The 16,543-nt window shown below is 40.3% G+C and overlaps 2 protein-coding genes across 3 annotated transcripts; one reads left to right on the forward strand and one right to left on the reverse strand.

Annotated features, from left to right (window-relative positions):
- The first annotated feature begins 6,128 nt into the window (after positions 1-6,128).
- Positions 6,129-7,600, forward strand: LOC147039125 (urotensin-2 receptor). Its single transcript, XM_085904601.1, has 2 exons — positions 6,129-7,075; positions 7,471-7,600. The coding sequence occupies exons 1-2, from the start codon at positions 6,129-6,131 to the stop codon at positions 7,598-7,600; spliced, it is 1,077 nt and encodes a 358-aa protein (XP_085760727.1).
- Positions 7,601-8,763: 1,163 nt separating this feature from the next.
- ogfod3 (2-oxoglutarate and iron dependent oxygenase domain containing 3) lies at positions 8,764-16,507 on the reverse strand. Of its 2 annotated transcripts, none has more exons than XM_085904165.1 (9): positions 16,293-16,507; positions 15,544-15,770; positions 14,609-14,684; positions 14,460-14,502; positions 14,150-14,214; positions 13,866-13,922; positions 13,536-13,689; positions 12,724-12,847; positions 8,764-9,664 (listed from the first exon to the last, which is right to left on the reverse strand). In XM_085904165.1, the coding sequence occupies exons 1-9, from the start codon at positions 16,358-16,360 to the stop codon at positions 9,528-9,530; spliced, it is 951 nt and encodes a 316-aa protein (XP_085760291.1). In that variant the 5' UTR covers positions 16,361-16,507; the 3' UTR covers positions 8,764-9,527. The 2 variants fall into 2 exon arrangements, with proteins under 2 accessions (XP_085760291.1, XP_085760292.1); XM_085904166.1 differs by lacking the exon at positions 8,764-9,664 and adding an exon at positions 9,703-11,578.
- Positions 16,508-16,543: the final 36 nt, after the last annotated feature.

Here is a 16,543-nt window from a genome sequence, read left to right on the forward strand (position 1 = left end):
AAACCTGATTTGGGCTTCACAAAATGACTCTTGACATCTTGTTTGATGAGGGACTAATCCGCAATCAACAAGGATTACAAACAAAGTCAAGTCAATACGATACACTATTGTTCAAGGTGCAACAGTGGGCCCATGATGACGAGTCACCAGAATATATATAGAAAATATGATATTATATATAGAATACTCATAAGAATGAAAATAATAATCATTCCATAATCCACACGGGCGCGAATGCAAGAGTTTTTTTTTCAATCTCCACCATTATATGCAGCATAAATTGTGGATAAGAAGGCTTTTTTTATAGCACTCTGGCATTGCTTCACACAAATAAAGATGGATGAGCAGGGTTTGGTTCAGCTCTTTGTAAGATTTACACGAAAAAGCATCGAAATCACCATCCAAATCTGATCTGCATTTTCTTTGGCATGGTGGCAATTTTTGCTTCAAGATAGGACCGAGCATACTAATCAGTATTCTTTTTTTCCATCAAAACATAAAGGATGCTATTTTTCTTTTCGTTGAGGTCAAAGCTCTCCTCGGTGGCACTGTTTGTTTACTTACTGCAGGTCCAGATGGCACCGCCGTCCGTGTGCAGCCTACATAACAAGATGTTTTATTTGACAGTGCCCAACACTCACTATAAGAAGCAGCAGCACTGTAAAGATCCAGTAATTCGAACCCTTTGTTTGCTCTAAAAAAGTGTCAATTGTAAATAGAAAAAAAAAATGCTTGAGCACGCACAACTGCGACAACTTAGTTGAATCCCAAAGGAACTTTGACAAGATTCCTTTCACATACCCTCTAAAAAAGACTTAAAGATGCACTGATCCATATTTTATAGTGTCATGGTCTCTATTGGCCAGTTTGAAAGAACCTGACGCCGCAGTTTTCCAAAGTCACTACAGACTGTGGTCAGTTGAACGTCGGTCTGTCTTTTGAAGTTCCCAACTTGTTTCACAGTGTGACTTCCACCAGCGGGATCAATATTCTATCCTGTCACAGCAAGCTGCTAGATCAACACACTCCCAAATGCTTCAACACTACCAAAGAGCAGGCGCACAAAATGCAATCGCACGAGGCGCAACCAGTCTTTCATTAAAAGGCTGTCAGATAACTGTCTTAACTTGTTACAAAGAGCGCACCATCTGTCCAGCCATGTGGTGGGCTACTTTTTTTAAAATGATACCATATGTACCAGAGACCATACAAAATACCTAGACGCCCATTCGGAGACTATTTTTTCCCTGACTGTATTACAATTAAAAGTAGTAGCACCCAACCGATTCATTTTACCGAATGAATTGATGGTTAAAGGCGGACTCTGGTGGATTGTGGATTGGGGGAAAAAAAATAACAATTCACCTCAGCGGCTTCATTTCAGTTCAATTTCACGGGGTTGGTGCGCAAACCAGGATTCAGATTACAAAAGAAAGCATTTTTCTATAGCTGCTTCCAAACCCATGTAGGGAAGGAACCAAAAGGAAGAAAAAGACATTTACCTGCTTAAGGGATCAACACTGCAGATATATCAGACAAAGAACTAGTTCTGTGGATTTGAAATCACTGGCTCTCACTAAAACAGACTGTATACATGGTGACTAGATTTTACAAGATGATAGATTAGCTTGCGCAGGTGTCGCTGATAAATAATCTATGAATTATTCCAAAGCTGCAAAATGACTGATCTCATTTATTATATGACTAAAACGTGTCTTAAAGAAACACATCCAAATCATATAAGATACAATAAGTACTCTTTTGACAAAACAGGTCTGGCTCCTTAAACTCCATTGAAATCAAGACAAGTAAAAAGAAAAAAACAACAACTGGGTCATGAAGCTTCAGTCTCCTATCAATAGTCAACATTATTTCAGCCAAATGACATCACATGGCTTCATATATTCTTTGATTCATCCTGGAGACTATGATTCATGTTTTTATTGCGATACGGCGGGAAAAACAACACTCGTTTATCATCCCTTACTGTTTGATAAAACACAGTCTCCTATGGTTTCTCAACTGTTGACGTTGGAGCATTCACAAGAGCGCTGCCAGAAAAGCGTGTTCTTCAGTCCTTGACGAAAACAACACAAAGCATGATAGCACACCAAGACAAACAATGACTTGCCTGTAAATGAGAAAAGTAATCAAATGCGGTGTGGTAAAGTCGGGCTGACCAAACAGTTATTGCTCTATTGATCCGTGTATTGTATTCCCGCTGGCCACAGTGGTAATAACTTCAAGTTCCATTTATACTATTTGTGTCCAAATAAATCGCCTCCTGCTTTCCCGCGGACACCTGAGACTCTTTAAAGCTCACAAGTGAGACCAAAAGACTTTAGTCATCCATCCATCTATTTTCCATGGCTTGTCCTCATTTGGGTGGCTGGTGAGCCTTTGCTCCGTAAATTCAAAAGCCTGCATCTGGCTCTTGGATGGATCCAGCTCATCAATTACCCAGAACGGGATAAGCCATCGAAAATTCATGCACCGACAGAATTTGAAATTCTTCCTATTTTGTCGGCTCATCAAACTATAATCCGTTCAACACTAAGTTCATTCACACATTTCAAGTGAATATTTTGGGGATCGGGAAGGGAGCCAGTGAGGCAAATGTAATTAGCTTGGGTCAAAGTTTTAGCGGCATGACTTATTCACAGTACACAGAGGCGCTTTCACAAATGACAAGCAATTTTAATTGACTCGACTCAACAATTATTGTCAGTCTAAATGTTAATGAAGGAGAGACTGACTCCGACTTTCAAGCTACTGCCGATTCCGATCTGTAAAGAAGCTGCCGATGTAAAATTGGAAAAAGCGCCGATAGAATGGCACAAAGCAATACAATAAATTGTTTCTAAATAGCTATTATTGTCGCAATTGTTGACTTCAGGGAATAATAAAAGAAATATGATAGTGTTAAACCAATACTGTAAAAAAAGATCAATATCACTTGAAGTTGGTAAACAGGCTGTAGAGCTAGATGCCCTCGAAACAACAGCTAATTGCATATTCATATTTGGCTGCTGTCATTGGCGACCAATATTTTGACTTCCCTTTCCTATCTATAAAACAAAAGCTGGTTGAGCCAGTGGCTGTGACATTGGTGCTGCATGGCTCCAAGTTGGCACTGTCATTAATTAGGTTATTAGATCTCCGCCACTTCTTTCTCTCCATCCATTTTGCACAATATCATTCATCCTCATTAGGGTGGAGAGCTGATGTAGTTTTGTCACAAGTTTCAAGGGAGCGTGCAATTGGCATGCACAAATGTACGCCAATGAAATGTTCATTTCTCTACCCCAAAGAGGCTTTCATCATTTCATGAGTTTCCATCTGCATGCAGGTTGGACTTATTGCGCTCTCGACCTTCCCAAAATGCAACAAACATTCATGCCCTGACAGAGTCGTTGTCCAGCACGTGAAAAGTTGGCATCAATAAACTTGTTACATAGCTTTGAGCTTTGCTATAGGCAAAACTGTCGCTCTGCATGATGAAATTCTCCATTTAATATGAATCATAAACATATATGCCTATGTGAAAACGCACTGGCCGAGATCATTATAATTCACAAAGCGAGGAAAAACGTTAAAGGCACTATCAAAAGTTTTCTTTTAGTGTGATCGCCAAGGGAAAAACTAATTATCTGGATTGTTCAAATGTATTGTTCGACAAATCTCTCCCGTCGAGTTTAAGGCGACACGAGTCTTAAAATACAAAAACAGTCTCAAAAGTAATTTCCTCAAGTGAGGACTACGAAGCTTATCTGACTATTTGTATATGAATAGCTTGTGGCTATAATGAACTTGAAATGAAATGTCGAAATGAGTCACTTCTCCCAGTTGTAGTAGGTTCTGGAGGTTTTGTTAGACAATTAATGACAAAGCTCCTTGAGGGCCTGGCAATTGGAGGACAGGTCCAACGTCAAAGCACAAAAATATATGGAACTGTGGCTCCAATCTCCTCCATGGACTCCAGCTCAGTGGACAATGAGCCTCTCCTACAGTGAATTGAAAAAAGAAAATGAGAGAATCAGCGTTCATTGGTCGAGAAGCGAGTCAATTGTGTTCACTCCCACAACGGCGCAATTGCCCATTTGTAACTATACGCAGCTTGTGAAATGCACCATTTTACCATCACAGTGTGGATTTATTTCCATTTTTTTTGTTGATATTATTGCCCCTCCCTCAGTCCGTGGCTCACAGTGTGAATAGACCTGTCATCTCGCTATTGCCTAAGGCTGGGGGAAGATTAAAAATAAAAAAATCCAAAACGAGCATGTTCTGTTCTCTCAGTGGGTTAAATAATCATGACAGCACCGAGGCAAGCTTGCTCTCTCCATTTATTTGTGCTATTGAGATAATTGGAAGATAACTGCTATTGCACTGCTCGATTATGTTTATGCCAATAATATTGGATTGACATTGTCTAGACTTGCCCTACATCAACTGGTGAGGCTGTCTCTTGAAATGGTATTAACATGAGCTGGGATATGGTATCAAGGTGTTAAAATCACATTTCCAAGTGACAGTTTTGCACTTGAATAGCACCAAAGACAGACTGTGCAGAATGATTTGAACAGAATGTCAAATTTACCATTATCCCTGCAGGGGGGAGGGCAGAGGTGCTTAAAATAAACGTGCTCCCAAGATTAGCGGGTTTTTTTTGCTATCCCATTAGAAATCCCCCGGAGATGGATTAAAGATTTTAACAAATAAAAAAAAAATAGAATTATTGTCCCTAGGGAGAAGGATGGATTAGGGATCTCAGATATATATCTATATTTAGTATGCAATGGAATATAAGCAGACTCTCGAAATCGGAAATGATGTTAGGAAAAGTTTGTACTGCATAGGGCTGAACACTGTCAAAAATGTTTGCTTAGCAACCTTTTGGTAAATATAAGGATACTACATTTTTTAAAGACAGCAAAACAACTTGAAATTCATGGTTTATGCACTCCTGTCCCATCTGGAAAAATGTATTATTTATGGCTTGCAGAAAGCGATTAACAATGATGCATGGAGAGATAAAAATGTTGCTGAGCTGCGGTAAATGGAAAAAAAATTTACATTTTCGTACTTAAAATCCGGATGGTAGGTGATGATTACTCGGCAGGTATTAAACTAAAGAGACGTATTGTTTTGACGAGTGACAAATTGGAATTGATGTCTGAAATTTACAGCAAACCAATGGGAAGCTTCTTGAGCTGCACAAAGGAATACTAGATGACTAAAAATGGAGAACTAGGTGGAGGAAATAGGTCAAGAACTGGAGGCAAACTGCTGAAGGAGACTTCCAAGAAGCATGGAAGGTGTTGCAGGAATTTCTAGCCAGTGCAAGCCTTAGATAAGGCTGGAGAGCAAAAAATATCGGGTAAAGCCGGGAACATCTGAACTTTATTTGGGTTTTATCTGAGGCACTTTAACAAGTGCCAGGTGTGTGCTGACTTTCATTTAACAGGAGTTTGATCACTGCTTGGCCCACTAATCTTGTCCTGTCCTCTTTCTTGGTCATTCCTCACAGGTTGTGTTTTTCCTTCACAGATATGACTGCATTTTCACAAAAGATCACAATCGAAACAACCATACTTGCACTACTAGTGACATATAAATCCAGCATTTTGCATGACTTTGCAAAAGAACAGGATCATTCAAATACATCCGTTTTTAATATCACAAAAAAATGGACAGGTGTTGAAACTGTTGGTGTGCACTGAAAATATATATAGTATGTTTCAAAATAAATGGAGATACAAAATCCTTCAAATCTTTTCGTTTTTCCATTCTCTTATTTGTAATACTGTAATCCCTTGGAAGAAATTGACTTTTCTTATGACTCTAGCCTCTCAAGGTTAGCCGCATCTTTTGTGCTGGATTCCATGATGCAGCTAACGAGTGTGCAATTGTTGCCAGATTTTTCTTCCGAATGTTACGGTGATGACGTCATGAGCGAGCGCAACTGCAGTGTGCAAGCTGCTGCTTCTGCTGCTGCTGCTGCGATCGATCTTGCAGGTTGATAAGCGACGGACGGAAGACAGACACAGCCTGCGAACGAGCGCATCTTTCCAAAAACTTCTCCGGCGGCGGCGGCGCGGCTGGGTGCGCAAAGCAACGGGGGAGACATGGAGGAGAGGAGGACAAATAAGTCTTTGCTGAGTGCTGGTCCGCCGACAGCCGATGAGGAACTCGCCATCACCTCGACTTTTGGGACCCTCCTGTCCGTCGTGTACATCATCGGGGTGTCCGGGAACGTGTACACGTTGGTGGTGATGTGTCACTCCATCCGCTTCGCGACCTCCATGTACATCTCCATCATCAACCTCGCTCTTGCTGACCTGCTCTACCTGTCCACCATCCCTTTCGTGGTGTCCACCTACTTCCTCAAGGACTGGTACTTTGGCGACGTGGGATGCCGCGTCCTGCTCAGCCTCGATCTCCTCACCATGCACGCAAGCATCTTTACGCTGACGGTCATGTGCTCCGAGCGCTACCTGGCCGTCACCAAGCCCCTGGACACGGTGCGCCGCTCCAAGAGTTACCGCAAAGCTTTGGCGTGGGGCGTGTGGCTCCTCTCGTTGCTCCTCACCGTGCCCATGATGGTCATGGTTGCCGAGACGAGCGCCAAGTCGGCGGACGGGAAGGTGAAACGAATGTGCGCGCCCACATGGGCGCCACTCGCCTACAAAGTCTACGTGACGCTTCTGTTCGGCACCAGCATCATGGGGCCGGGTCTCATCATCGCTTACCTGTACGTCAAGCTGGCGCGCACCTATTTGGAATCACAGCACAATTCGTCGGTGATCAGCAAAGGCGCAAAGCGCACGCCCAAACAAAAGGTGCTTCTTATGATCTTCTCCATCGTGTTGGTGTTCTGGGCGTGCTTTCTGCCCTTTTGGATCTGGCAGCTGCTGCCTCTCTACCACGGCAAGCCGCTGAGCCTGGCCTCGAGGACGCATACCTGGATCAACTACCTGGTGGCCAGCCTCACCTACAGCAACAGCTGTATTAACCCTTTCCTCTACACGCTCCTCACTAAGAACTACAGGGAGTACCTGAAGAACAGACACAAGTACGTATGCCGAGCCTTTGGATCAGTTGGAATTTCTTGATGATTAAAAGGCAACTGGGAATTGTAGTGAAGTTTAACTTTGTCAACACTGGCGGAGCTAGAAAGGGGGCGGGGGCTGTGGGGGGCACTGCCCCCTCTGAAATATGATCATTTTGGATATTTCCCATTTTTCCAGGAATGGATGGGATTCATTGTATAATACATTCCTAGTTACATCACCAGACAAAACATGCTTTTCTGTGTTCATTTTAAGCAAGACTATCTCCAAAACAACAATATAGATTAGAGAAGCAATAATTCATTGAGAACCCAGCATTAATTTATATTTGTGCATTTCCGATTGATTGATTATTGTCTCTTATTGTTGTTCCACAATTGAAAAAACAACAACACAGGAGCTTCTACAGGTACACCTCATCGTTTAAGCAGCGGCCACCCAGCCTGTATTCTTGGGGTAGACCAGCATCCTCCAGTAATCAGTTGGAGTTTACGTCAGAGATGTTCGTCATGGGGACCTTCAAGTGATGTGGGAACCACTTGGAAGTGAAGTGGAAGGAAGGGAGGCTTTTTGAGGAAGCACAAGAGGTAGGTGGAAAAGAAAATTGCTGCATAAAGGCAATGTCAAGTTGCTGTTGTGACGACGTTTCCTACCATACATCATTTTCCAAACAATGTTGATGGAAATAACCGGAAACACATCCTGTTCATGATTTTCTTTATGGACAAGCAACTAGCGTCTCATGTTTAATGGATATGGTTTTAATTCTTTCATTAAACCAGCTTGTTTACTTGAATCAGCCTTATGAATGTATGATCGTCTCCAACAGACGCCTGTTCTTTTAAGCATACTCAATCATTTTTAAATCAAACCTCAGAGTTTGGGAAACGTGCAAAGGGTAGTATGGTCAAGTTTGATCGGATCACCTATTGTCATATAAAACAGTTTCAACTTTAGTTGATGAAACATTTTCTTTATAATATGTCCACAAAATTGTAGCGGAAATGACAAATCGGGGGAAACGTGATGACGGGCATAGAACAGGAAAATATAATTTATTGTCACACCAAAACATCTTATACGAATTGAAATATTATTTTCCCATCAAACTTATCTAAATGGATAGTTGCAGCTCAATCTTGGTAATATGGCTTTGGGGATCATTTTATGCTAGAGTCACTTAATAGAAAAACTTCCTTGCAAAGATTATTGGAACATAATTGGATGTTAAGTCACCAAGGCAACGGTGATCTGCTTTGGCCCTCATTTGAACTTGTCTACGAATACTAGCTAAATGGCATTTTAAAAAAGCCAATGTCCCAGACACACTTGAATTGTTAAGAGTGTGTACAGACTCATGAATAAATTCATTGCAACCTATCCCCGAGTGCTTTGTGTACTCATAAAGCACAGAGGTGAAAAAAAACACCCTCTTCTTTGCTACAGTCACATTCATTATGTTGTCAATCTCTGGAAGGAGGAGCTCAGTGCGAAAACCTCATTTGACCCCTTTGGTAGAGTTAATAAAACTAAGGAAGCACCAGAAAATACACAAAAGTAAATCATCTTGCCTGGCATCTTATTTCAAAAAGCCCCCAAATTATATTGAATATATCATTTTTTGAAGAAAAAAACAATTGTTAGACTGGGAGTATTTGGTGGAGACATTACGAATGTTCTCAAACACAGACAGGGAAGAAGCAAAGATTTATTAAAAGAGTGAAAAACAAATTATGTCTTCATATCGTTTCAGATAATCACAGGTTAACAATCATTTGCAGTGCAAATCCAAGCATACAACTTGATTTCTAGGTAAGAATGCAAACTGGCGTTCATTTCGAGACGGAAAAATCAGGAGGTATTTCTCGGTCCTTCAAAATCCCTTCAATTTCTTGCCGCAAATAAAGCGCAAAAAGTCTGGCTTTATCAAAATTGCTCAGGGGGGAAAAAGTCCATCGAAAATAATCGAAAGGCAATGAAAGTTAAAAAAACATTTGACTGAAAGCTTAACTTGGATGGATACGCATTTGAAACTCAGTTGATCTGTCACATTGAGCAAAAATGCCTATCAAACAGCCTTGTGTCAGCATTTGGCCTATAAAGCAGTCAATGGACAAGACATGATAGCAAGTTATCTTTCCCCCAGATTTGTTGGCCGGCTCTTCATTAAAAATTCAAATTCACACAAAACAGTCATTTGTTTGGCATCCTGAATGGAACGTGAACACTTGAACTTCATTCAAAGTAATATATAATACTGCACAGTAAATGAGATTCAAACACCGTAAAGATCACGTGAATTGAAGCTGCACCACTATGCACCTACACAAGGAACTCAAAGTAGTAACCGGTTTTTCTTTTCTTTTTTTTTTCGTCCTTCATCTTTCACCACTTGCAGGGCTCGACTGAAACGGAGGACTGTGACGTCCAGCCCGTCCGTCGCTCATGGCTGCCTCAGGGCAACGCAGGGTCGGCGATGGCTTGTGTAGGGTCGCACGTAAAGGACACCGTGATGGCGTATCGGGTACCCCAAGTCACCTTCTCCACACGGTGGAGGTTCTCAGAGCCGGAGGAGAAAAAAGACACTCGACCTTGGCAAGGAGAACAGGGGAGATAAAAATGACACTTTTAAGGAAAGGGGACCTTTTCGACCGTTAACATTTTGGGGAGAGAACTTAATGGACCAGACCCATAGCAATCAGTGGACAAGTTGGAGCACCAAATAGAAAAGTGGCTGGAGATTCATTTGATTTGTACAAGGATGCTAAGTTTGACATCCTTTGTGGACGTCATTGCTTGAGTGAACTTGTTAACGACATATTTAAATTATTATTATTATTTTTTTATAACAAGGAAGCTCTTTAGTGTTGGAGAAGTGTTCCTTGTCTGCTGTGTGCAGTGACTCATTCCTCAAAGATGGAAAAAAAAGACAGATACTTGGTTTGTGTTAGAACCTTTTGTGGGAATCTGAATTAATACAAAGAAACCCTTTCCCAGGTTGTCATATTTCCCCTTCAGGGAATATTTTGTTATATGACTTTTATGGTTTCACTTTGCGAGCTATTTATTGCTTCATGTCTCCATAATTCGATTTGCAGTTATTTATTTTTTATTTTTTTTGCACAACCTGTGTTGAGATGTAATTAGCATAGGAATAAGTCATAGTTTGATGTTGTTGAATGGAAGGCATTTTCAAGGACGCAATTAGAATTGCGAAATAAGAATTGGCAAGATACTTAGCCCTTAGCGATGACAATGGCGGGCGGGTAATTCAGGGGATTTGTAGGAGGCAGGAAATTAGATTATCATTGGACATAGCAAAGTATTTAGTTGATTGTGACTTCTTCACACAATAAAGTCTTTAAGCACCCGCTGCAAAAAGGGAAAAAAATGTGTGCATGTGAATTTTCTTCCACCGCAGGTAAAAATGTGCTCGGCAAGAAGAAATTAATTTCCCAAGCATTTTTAATGGCTTAGCTCGGCCTTGATGACTTTGCTGCTTCGGTGTCCCGAAATATTTGTGTAAGAATATTAGTTCAGGGCCATTGGAAGTGTACTGGTTCACAAAGATGACTTTCATTTCGATGACTTGGGGGGGGGATGAGGTCAATGTCTCATTTACAATCATTCTTTTACTGAGCGACATTCAGTTCAGGCTGCTGCGGCATGCATCAGATTCCAGGAAAAAAATATATGGGCAGAGACATCCATGCAAGCGTGTAAGGACTTTATGATGCCAGAAAAATAACTTTGAAAATCTTGAATATAAACGATAAAAATAACGACATACTGGAAGGAATTGACAATAATAATTAAAAAAAAAAGCTTTACTGAAAACTATTTGACCTATTCTGCACTTTGGCCTTTGAGCTTTCCTATTGACATGATGGCTGATTTAAACAATCAATAAGCTATTTTGTTGTGATTTTGGTTGACATCAAACTGCAGATAGAAATGATGTCGAGACATTACGCAATCAATACAATCAAGCAGTTCTGGCCCAGCGTGCGTGTGCGTGCCTTATGGGTAGATATTTTTCTCTGAATGACATCCCAGTGGTATTGTTTGCACAAGGACATCTGGATGATGTCACAGGGGCTGAAGTTAGAAGACAACTGGGTGTTGTATTCAATTTCATTTTTTGCACTTTACTCCATTTCTTGAAAAAGTTGTTCAACTACAAATTTGGACTGGGACTCTGTCTGGTCTCTTTATTTATTTTTGTGTGTTCTCTACAAAATGTTTTTGAATCAACAAATGAAAAAGATAAAGATATTGGGATATAGTGTTTTGTTTTTTCTGTCACTGGTTTAATAGAATTAATTTTTTAAAACGGGTATTGGTAGAAAAAGCGATACTGAACATCCCTAGTGAGTCCATCCACCGATCATTCAGGTATTGAAACTCCCACACGCTCCTGAATTCCACAGTATGTCGTTCCATCTTAGTCATCACAAATAGACATGATTATCTCAGGGACCTAATCAGCGATCCGAATCAACCCCCTGCAAAGTCAAAACATAAGGCAATCATATACTGTCAACGAGGTGAGCTTGTTTTTTTTGTACAAGAAGAAAAAAAATAGCTAGGCTACTGCAAAAGGTGGGAGTGATGTTTTTGTTATGTCTGGAAATAAACGTGTCAAGCATCATGGAGCGGATTCTTTGACAGTTGTGTCTTAACTCTGCTGAGAATTCCAAAGCAGGTTGCTTTAAATGGCACACGTCATGTTATTTTTATTTTTTTGTTTGAACAACATTCGTCTCTCTCTTCTGTTCTACTACAGGTTTGGGATTGCCGTGTCCTACTTTAGGAAATTGTCAACAAGATGTCTCCAAAATTGGCTCCCCCTCTCAAAGGAATACCTTGGTGGATTTCTTTTATGGCATAAATAATAATTCATTCAATTGACTTAACCATCATTCATTTAAATTTCACCAGGATTGCGACCATTTACATTTTGGTGACTTGAAAATGATAAATGATGTCAAATCAATTGAACAAAAAAGTACCCTGGAAAGTATTCACATGAAATATTTTACTTCATTTGTGCGTATAAATAGTTTTAAAATATGGATACAATAAAGTTGTTAATACGTTGAAGGGCAGTAAAAATAAATTTGTGACGTACTTAATCATAAAAATAAATAAAATCACAAAGTTAGGAAAATTGCAGTCATCCAGCACAAAATGATGATGTGTCTAAATACTTGGGCATGGATAAAAGCAAAGTGTTGGCTTGTGATTTACAAGAAAGGGAGGGCAACTGCTTCAGCACAGCATGGGGGCAAACCTGACCGACTGAGTCGGCCGAGCATTAAACACCTTCTTGAGATCACAACAATTACTGCACAGTGTTTGTGTTCAGTCTATTCTCAAGTGAATTCAATGCAAGGTCATTTATAATAATGGCCAAATTACTATGATGGCTGTAATGCCTCCCTCCCCTTCCAAGTCATGCAATAAGACCGTTTGACCTGCACCTCAAAACCGTACGAGTCAGTACATCACTTAGCAAGATTACGCTCACACTATTAGATATTCACTATAATCATTCTCTGATGAGTAGTACTTGATTACCATTGTAATCCTGCCTTTCACAATGGATTAGGTCTCCATTCATTTGAATGAACAGTTGGTATGTATTTACCTGCCTTTGGTTCCACTGTCTTATTGCCATTTTGGTCCATGAAGACAAATCTTCCTCCAGTGAAGTCAGAGCCATAGTCAGAAAGGTACAGAAGGGATGTGTAATCAAATGAGCCATAAGTCACCTGGAAAACAAGGAAAATGATTTTCATTTCAAATATATTTCATTACAATCTGTCAAATTATTTTTTTCTCTTTCCCATACAATCTCAAATGCAACCATGTATGGATAGTCGAGAGCCCGGAAGAGGCAACATAAAATACCTAGCCAAGCATAACCAAAAGTTTGCTTGGACTGTACGTCTTTCCCTGCTATGAACAAAACACACTCTGAATTGCGTCAAAATACAATTTGGGCTGTGACACACTAATCGCTGCATGATCGATGGGAAGAAAATATGCTATCAAAAATGTCAAAGGCAATTTACATTTTAATGAGGGTGGGGGGTTAGCAATTACCCCTCCAAAAAAAGAGCAGCACAGGGAAGGCAAATCCTTCCCGGTTCAATTCTTTCTATCAGCCATATCCAGCAAGAGTAAATGAGATGACCAATATTGATAGGGCCACACAAAACCAATATAACACTGCAAATACGCCAAATGGCAGTCTAACGAGAATATACAGTATCATGATTGTAGTTTTTAAATAATGAAGAAATAAGTGAATTCTCAATTTGATATTGGCCCCAAGAAATACAAATTAAAAGCAGGCCTCCGACATGATTTGAGTGTGTTTGCAGGTTAGGATGAATGTCTTCCCAAAAGCATAAAGATGCAGATGAATACAAGCAGAAAGACACACTCATTAAATACCTTATCAATGTGCGGGTGCCAGTACTCGTCATGTTGGGTCTTAGCTATTGTAGAATTGATCCTGGAGAAGAAGGTGGGCTTGGTGAGGTACATCAGTGTTTGGTCCAAATCAAACGCCTCAGCAATTAAGGATTGGATTCGCTTGCGTACGTCTCTAAAAATGAAAACAACATGACAGTGGTTAATAAAGCTGCATTTTAAATGAAAGAAAAATAATTATTCAGAATGTAATGATTCATTATTATCAATAAAAAAGAAACAATTATTCATCATAAACAATTGAACACTGTAAAATAAAAGCCCAGTTGCTTTAAAATAACAATCGTTCACCTGTAAAGTTGAAAATCCTCTTGTGTGAACACATCCTGGATCTGTTCGCCAAAATATCTGGAATGATCATTACCAAGGAGTCTGTGAGTTTGACTGTGAGGATTGTATGCAAGGCAGAAGCAGCTGCTCCCAAGAGGAATCAAATTTTATTGCAAGTTCATGGCAAATGGATGGGCTATTAGGTAACAACCTGGAGACCAAAACTCAAAGAGCAATATGAGCAAGATTGATGACAACTTGAGACGTTCCAGTAGTATCATAAAAAAAAGATGTTACGTTCCCACCTGTAAATGTTGACAAATTGGGGCCCCATTGACAATGCTCCTGAGTGCAGATCCAAGATGGAGGCCTTTTAAGGTACAGAAAAACATTGAGCATTTATTTTTTATTGACATTTTAAGGTGGAGAAATAGCTAAAAACCACGATGGACATAATTGGACCAAATGGTGTTCTGTTTCCATGCAGGTATTTGCAATTTCAAAATGTGTTCCAAGAACATCATTCATGAGACGAAACATTAAAAATAAAGTGGAGAGGAGTGCTGACTGTGCGACAATTAAAGTTCATCTCATTTTATTAGGCAATATACTCACCCCTCCCTCTGATCCAGCCAGTTGAAGTCCCCTCTCAGCCAGGCTGTTTCAAAAACACCAATAAAAATGATTTGCTGGTCCCTTCAAGGCAGCGAAAATAAATGGCAAATAGAAATCAGACAGATTGTTTTCTGTTTAGCAGTATTCACCTCCTTAGGAGCTGCGCTTCCTCCCTCGTTACGATGCCGTCTGCGACAGCACGCCCGCACTTCTGAGGAGTGCATCCTGAAAAATAAAGGAACATCTTCAGATATGTTATCCTGTTATCTTTATTTGGCAATCGCTCTCTTACTTGACAATCGCATCCTTTTCAAATTAAGAGCAAATTAATGACAACGTGAAGCACTGGTGGACTCCTGCCCGTTTTGTCCATTGTAAATTACAACTACTCCCCAGGTCCAGCACTATTCTATTTATTATTGCTGAAATGTGTTATCGTGATATTTCAATGAACTTTCAAATGGCTCCTCCACTGTAGCTTTAAATCTCCATTGTGTATGTTGGCTGCAGTGCAGAGTAGAACATTTCGAGAGTGTAACGCAAACCTGGACATGTCTGCTGCATCGCAACGAGAATTCCAAATAAGGGAGATCCATTTATGATTCATTTTTGGGCATTCAATGAATTTGTGATACATGAAATGATTATACCAGTGCTTGAATATGAAGGGGGGGAAAAGAAGCAAGTGGGAGTTTTGTGTGGCAGTTATTCAAGGTTGAGCCAACAGCTCCTGTCAAGACAATGACAACACCTCAGCGGGCGTCAAGGTGAAACAGCTGCAACATTAGGCTGGGTAAAAAAAAAAAAAAAACAACAGTTGGTGGCCCTTTTTTTAACACTCATAAATCACAATTCTGGCACACAGCATTGCACCAAGTTCAGGCTCATTAGGACTCCAGTTTTCTACTTTTACATACCTGCTGCCCTCTAGTGTACACTAGGGAAACTTCAAAACCACACCCTACCAGATGAACAACTGATTTATTTCCACCATCTTTCCACAAATTATTCAGTTTGATTGATCATGCAACAGATGCACACTCTCTTGACAATGTTTGTCTACATATCAAAGCAAAAGCCTCACCTGGGTAACGTTTGTAGTTCTCATAGTCTTCTGAGCACTGGACGATAAAGACCCTGGGCTTGGGGGACACGTGCTCACGCTGGCTGACCAACGTTTCCGTGATGCCACTATCCAAGGATGTGACATATAGCCATGCTGCTGCCCCACACAGACAAAGACTAACCAGCAACAAAGCGGTTAGGCTTCTGGAACTCCACCAAGCCGTGCCCTGCCGCAGTGCATTACCCCTGACAAAAGACATGGGGGAGAGAATCTGATTTACAAACTATTAAGTGTATAAGAAGCCAGCTTGTCATATTTTCTAGAGCTATTGATTGTTCATTTCACGAGTTCTGGAAAGTTATATTCTAAATACAACAGTCATCTACTCATAATACAACGTGGAAATACCTGTCTGTTCATTAACTTAATGAATAGAAGCAAGGAACATCCATCAAAAAATGTAAATAATGATTGCAAGCATTTATAATAGATGACAGCAAACAAATTGCAATATTTCCATTTCCATTCAAACGCAACCAAGCAGACGCACGCATGCGCACACGAACTACGTTGGCCCAGTTGATCATTGTTGATATAATTAAGATCACCGACAGGAATGTGGAAACCTGAAACGTTTAAGGTCTCATTCTGAATTCAAGTCACACGATGTCATTCAACAATTCAGAATGTGTCATACTAACATTATATTTCTGCAAAGAAAGACCGTATCAACGTTAACTAAAGCTGAAAAAAGGTTATTGGCTCACCTTTTGATTTTCTTCCCTATCTCTGTAGAATTCAGGCCTTTCGCATTTCGCTGTCGTACTGGCGCCATTAAAATTGTAGCCTGTCGTTTTGCTTTCTAAACACGCTGTCATGAAAGAATATTGTCGTGCCTTTGGTTGCTAATCATTCTATAAACATTGTTTCTCAGCCGCGCCACGAGCACCCGAATCCTTTTCTATTTCCGGTTTTGTGCGTGTTAGACATCATGATTGGCTCGTATGAAGAAAAAGCC

This window comes from Syngnathus leptorhynchus, chromosome 22 (assembly GCF_054491065.1).
Source record: "Syngnathus leptorhynchus isolate UIUO chromosome 22, UIUO_Slep, whole genome shotgun sequence".
NCBI classification, from domain to species: Eukaryota; Metazoa; Chordata; class Actinopteri; order Syngnathiformes; family Syngnathidae; genus Syngnathus; species Syngnathus leptorhynchus.

Bases quoted from the DNA above. Each gene is read 5' to 3' on its own strand.
- ogfod3 (XM_085904165.1), bottom strand. From the start codon at position 16,360: ATGGCGCCAGTACGACAGCGAAATGCGAAAGGCCTGAATTCTACAGAG. The intron at 14,215-14,459 runs GTGAGTATATTG...GTACCTTAAAAG, and splicing joins TGGCTGGATCAGAGGGAGGG to GCCTCCATCTTGGATCTGCA. The intron at 13,690-13,865 runs GTGAACGATTGT...TTTCATTTTTAG, and splicing joins GAGGATTTTCAACTTTACAG to AGACGTACGCAAGCGAATCC.
- LOC147039125 (XM_085904601.1), top strand. From the start codon at position 6,129: ATGGAGGAGAGGAGGACAAATAAGTCTTTGCTGAGTGCTGGTCCGCCG. The intron at 7,076-7,470 runs GTACGTATGCCG...ACAACAACACAG, and splicing joins TACCTGAAGAACAGACACAA to GAGCTTCTACAGGTACACCT.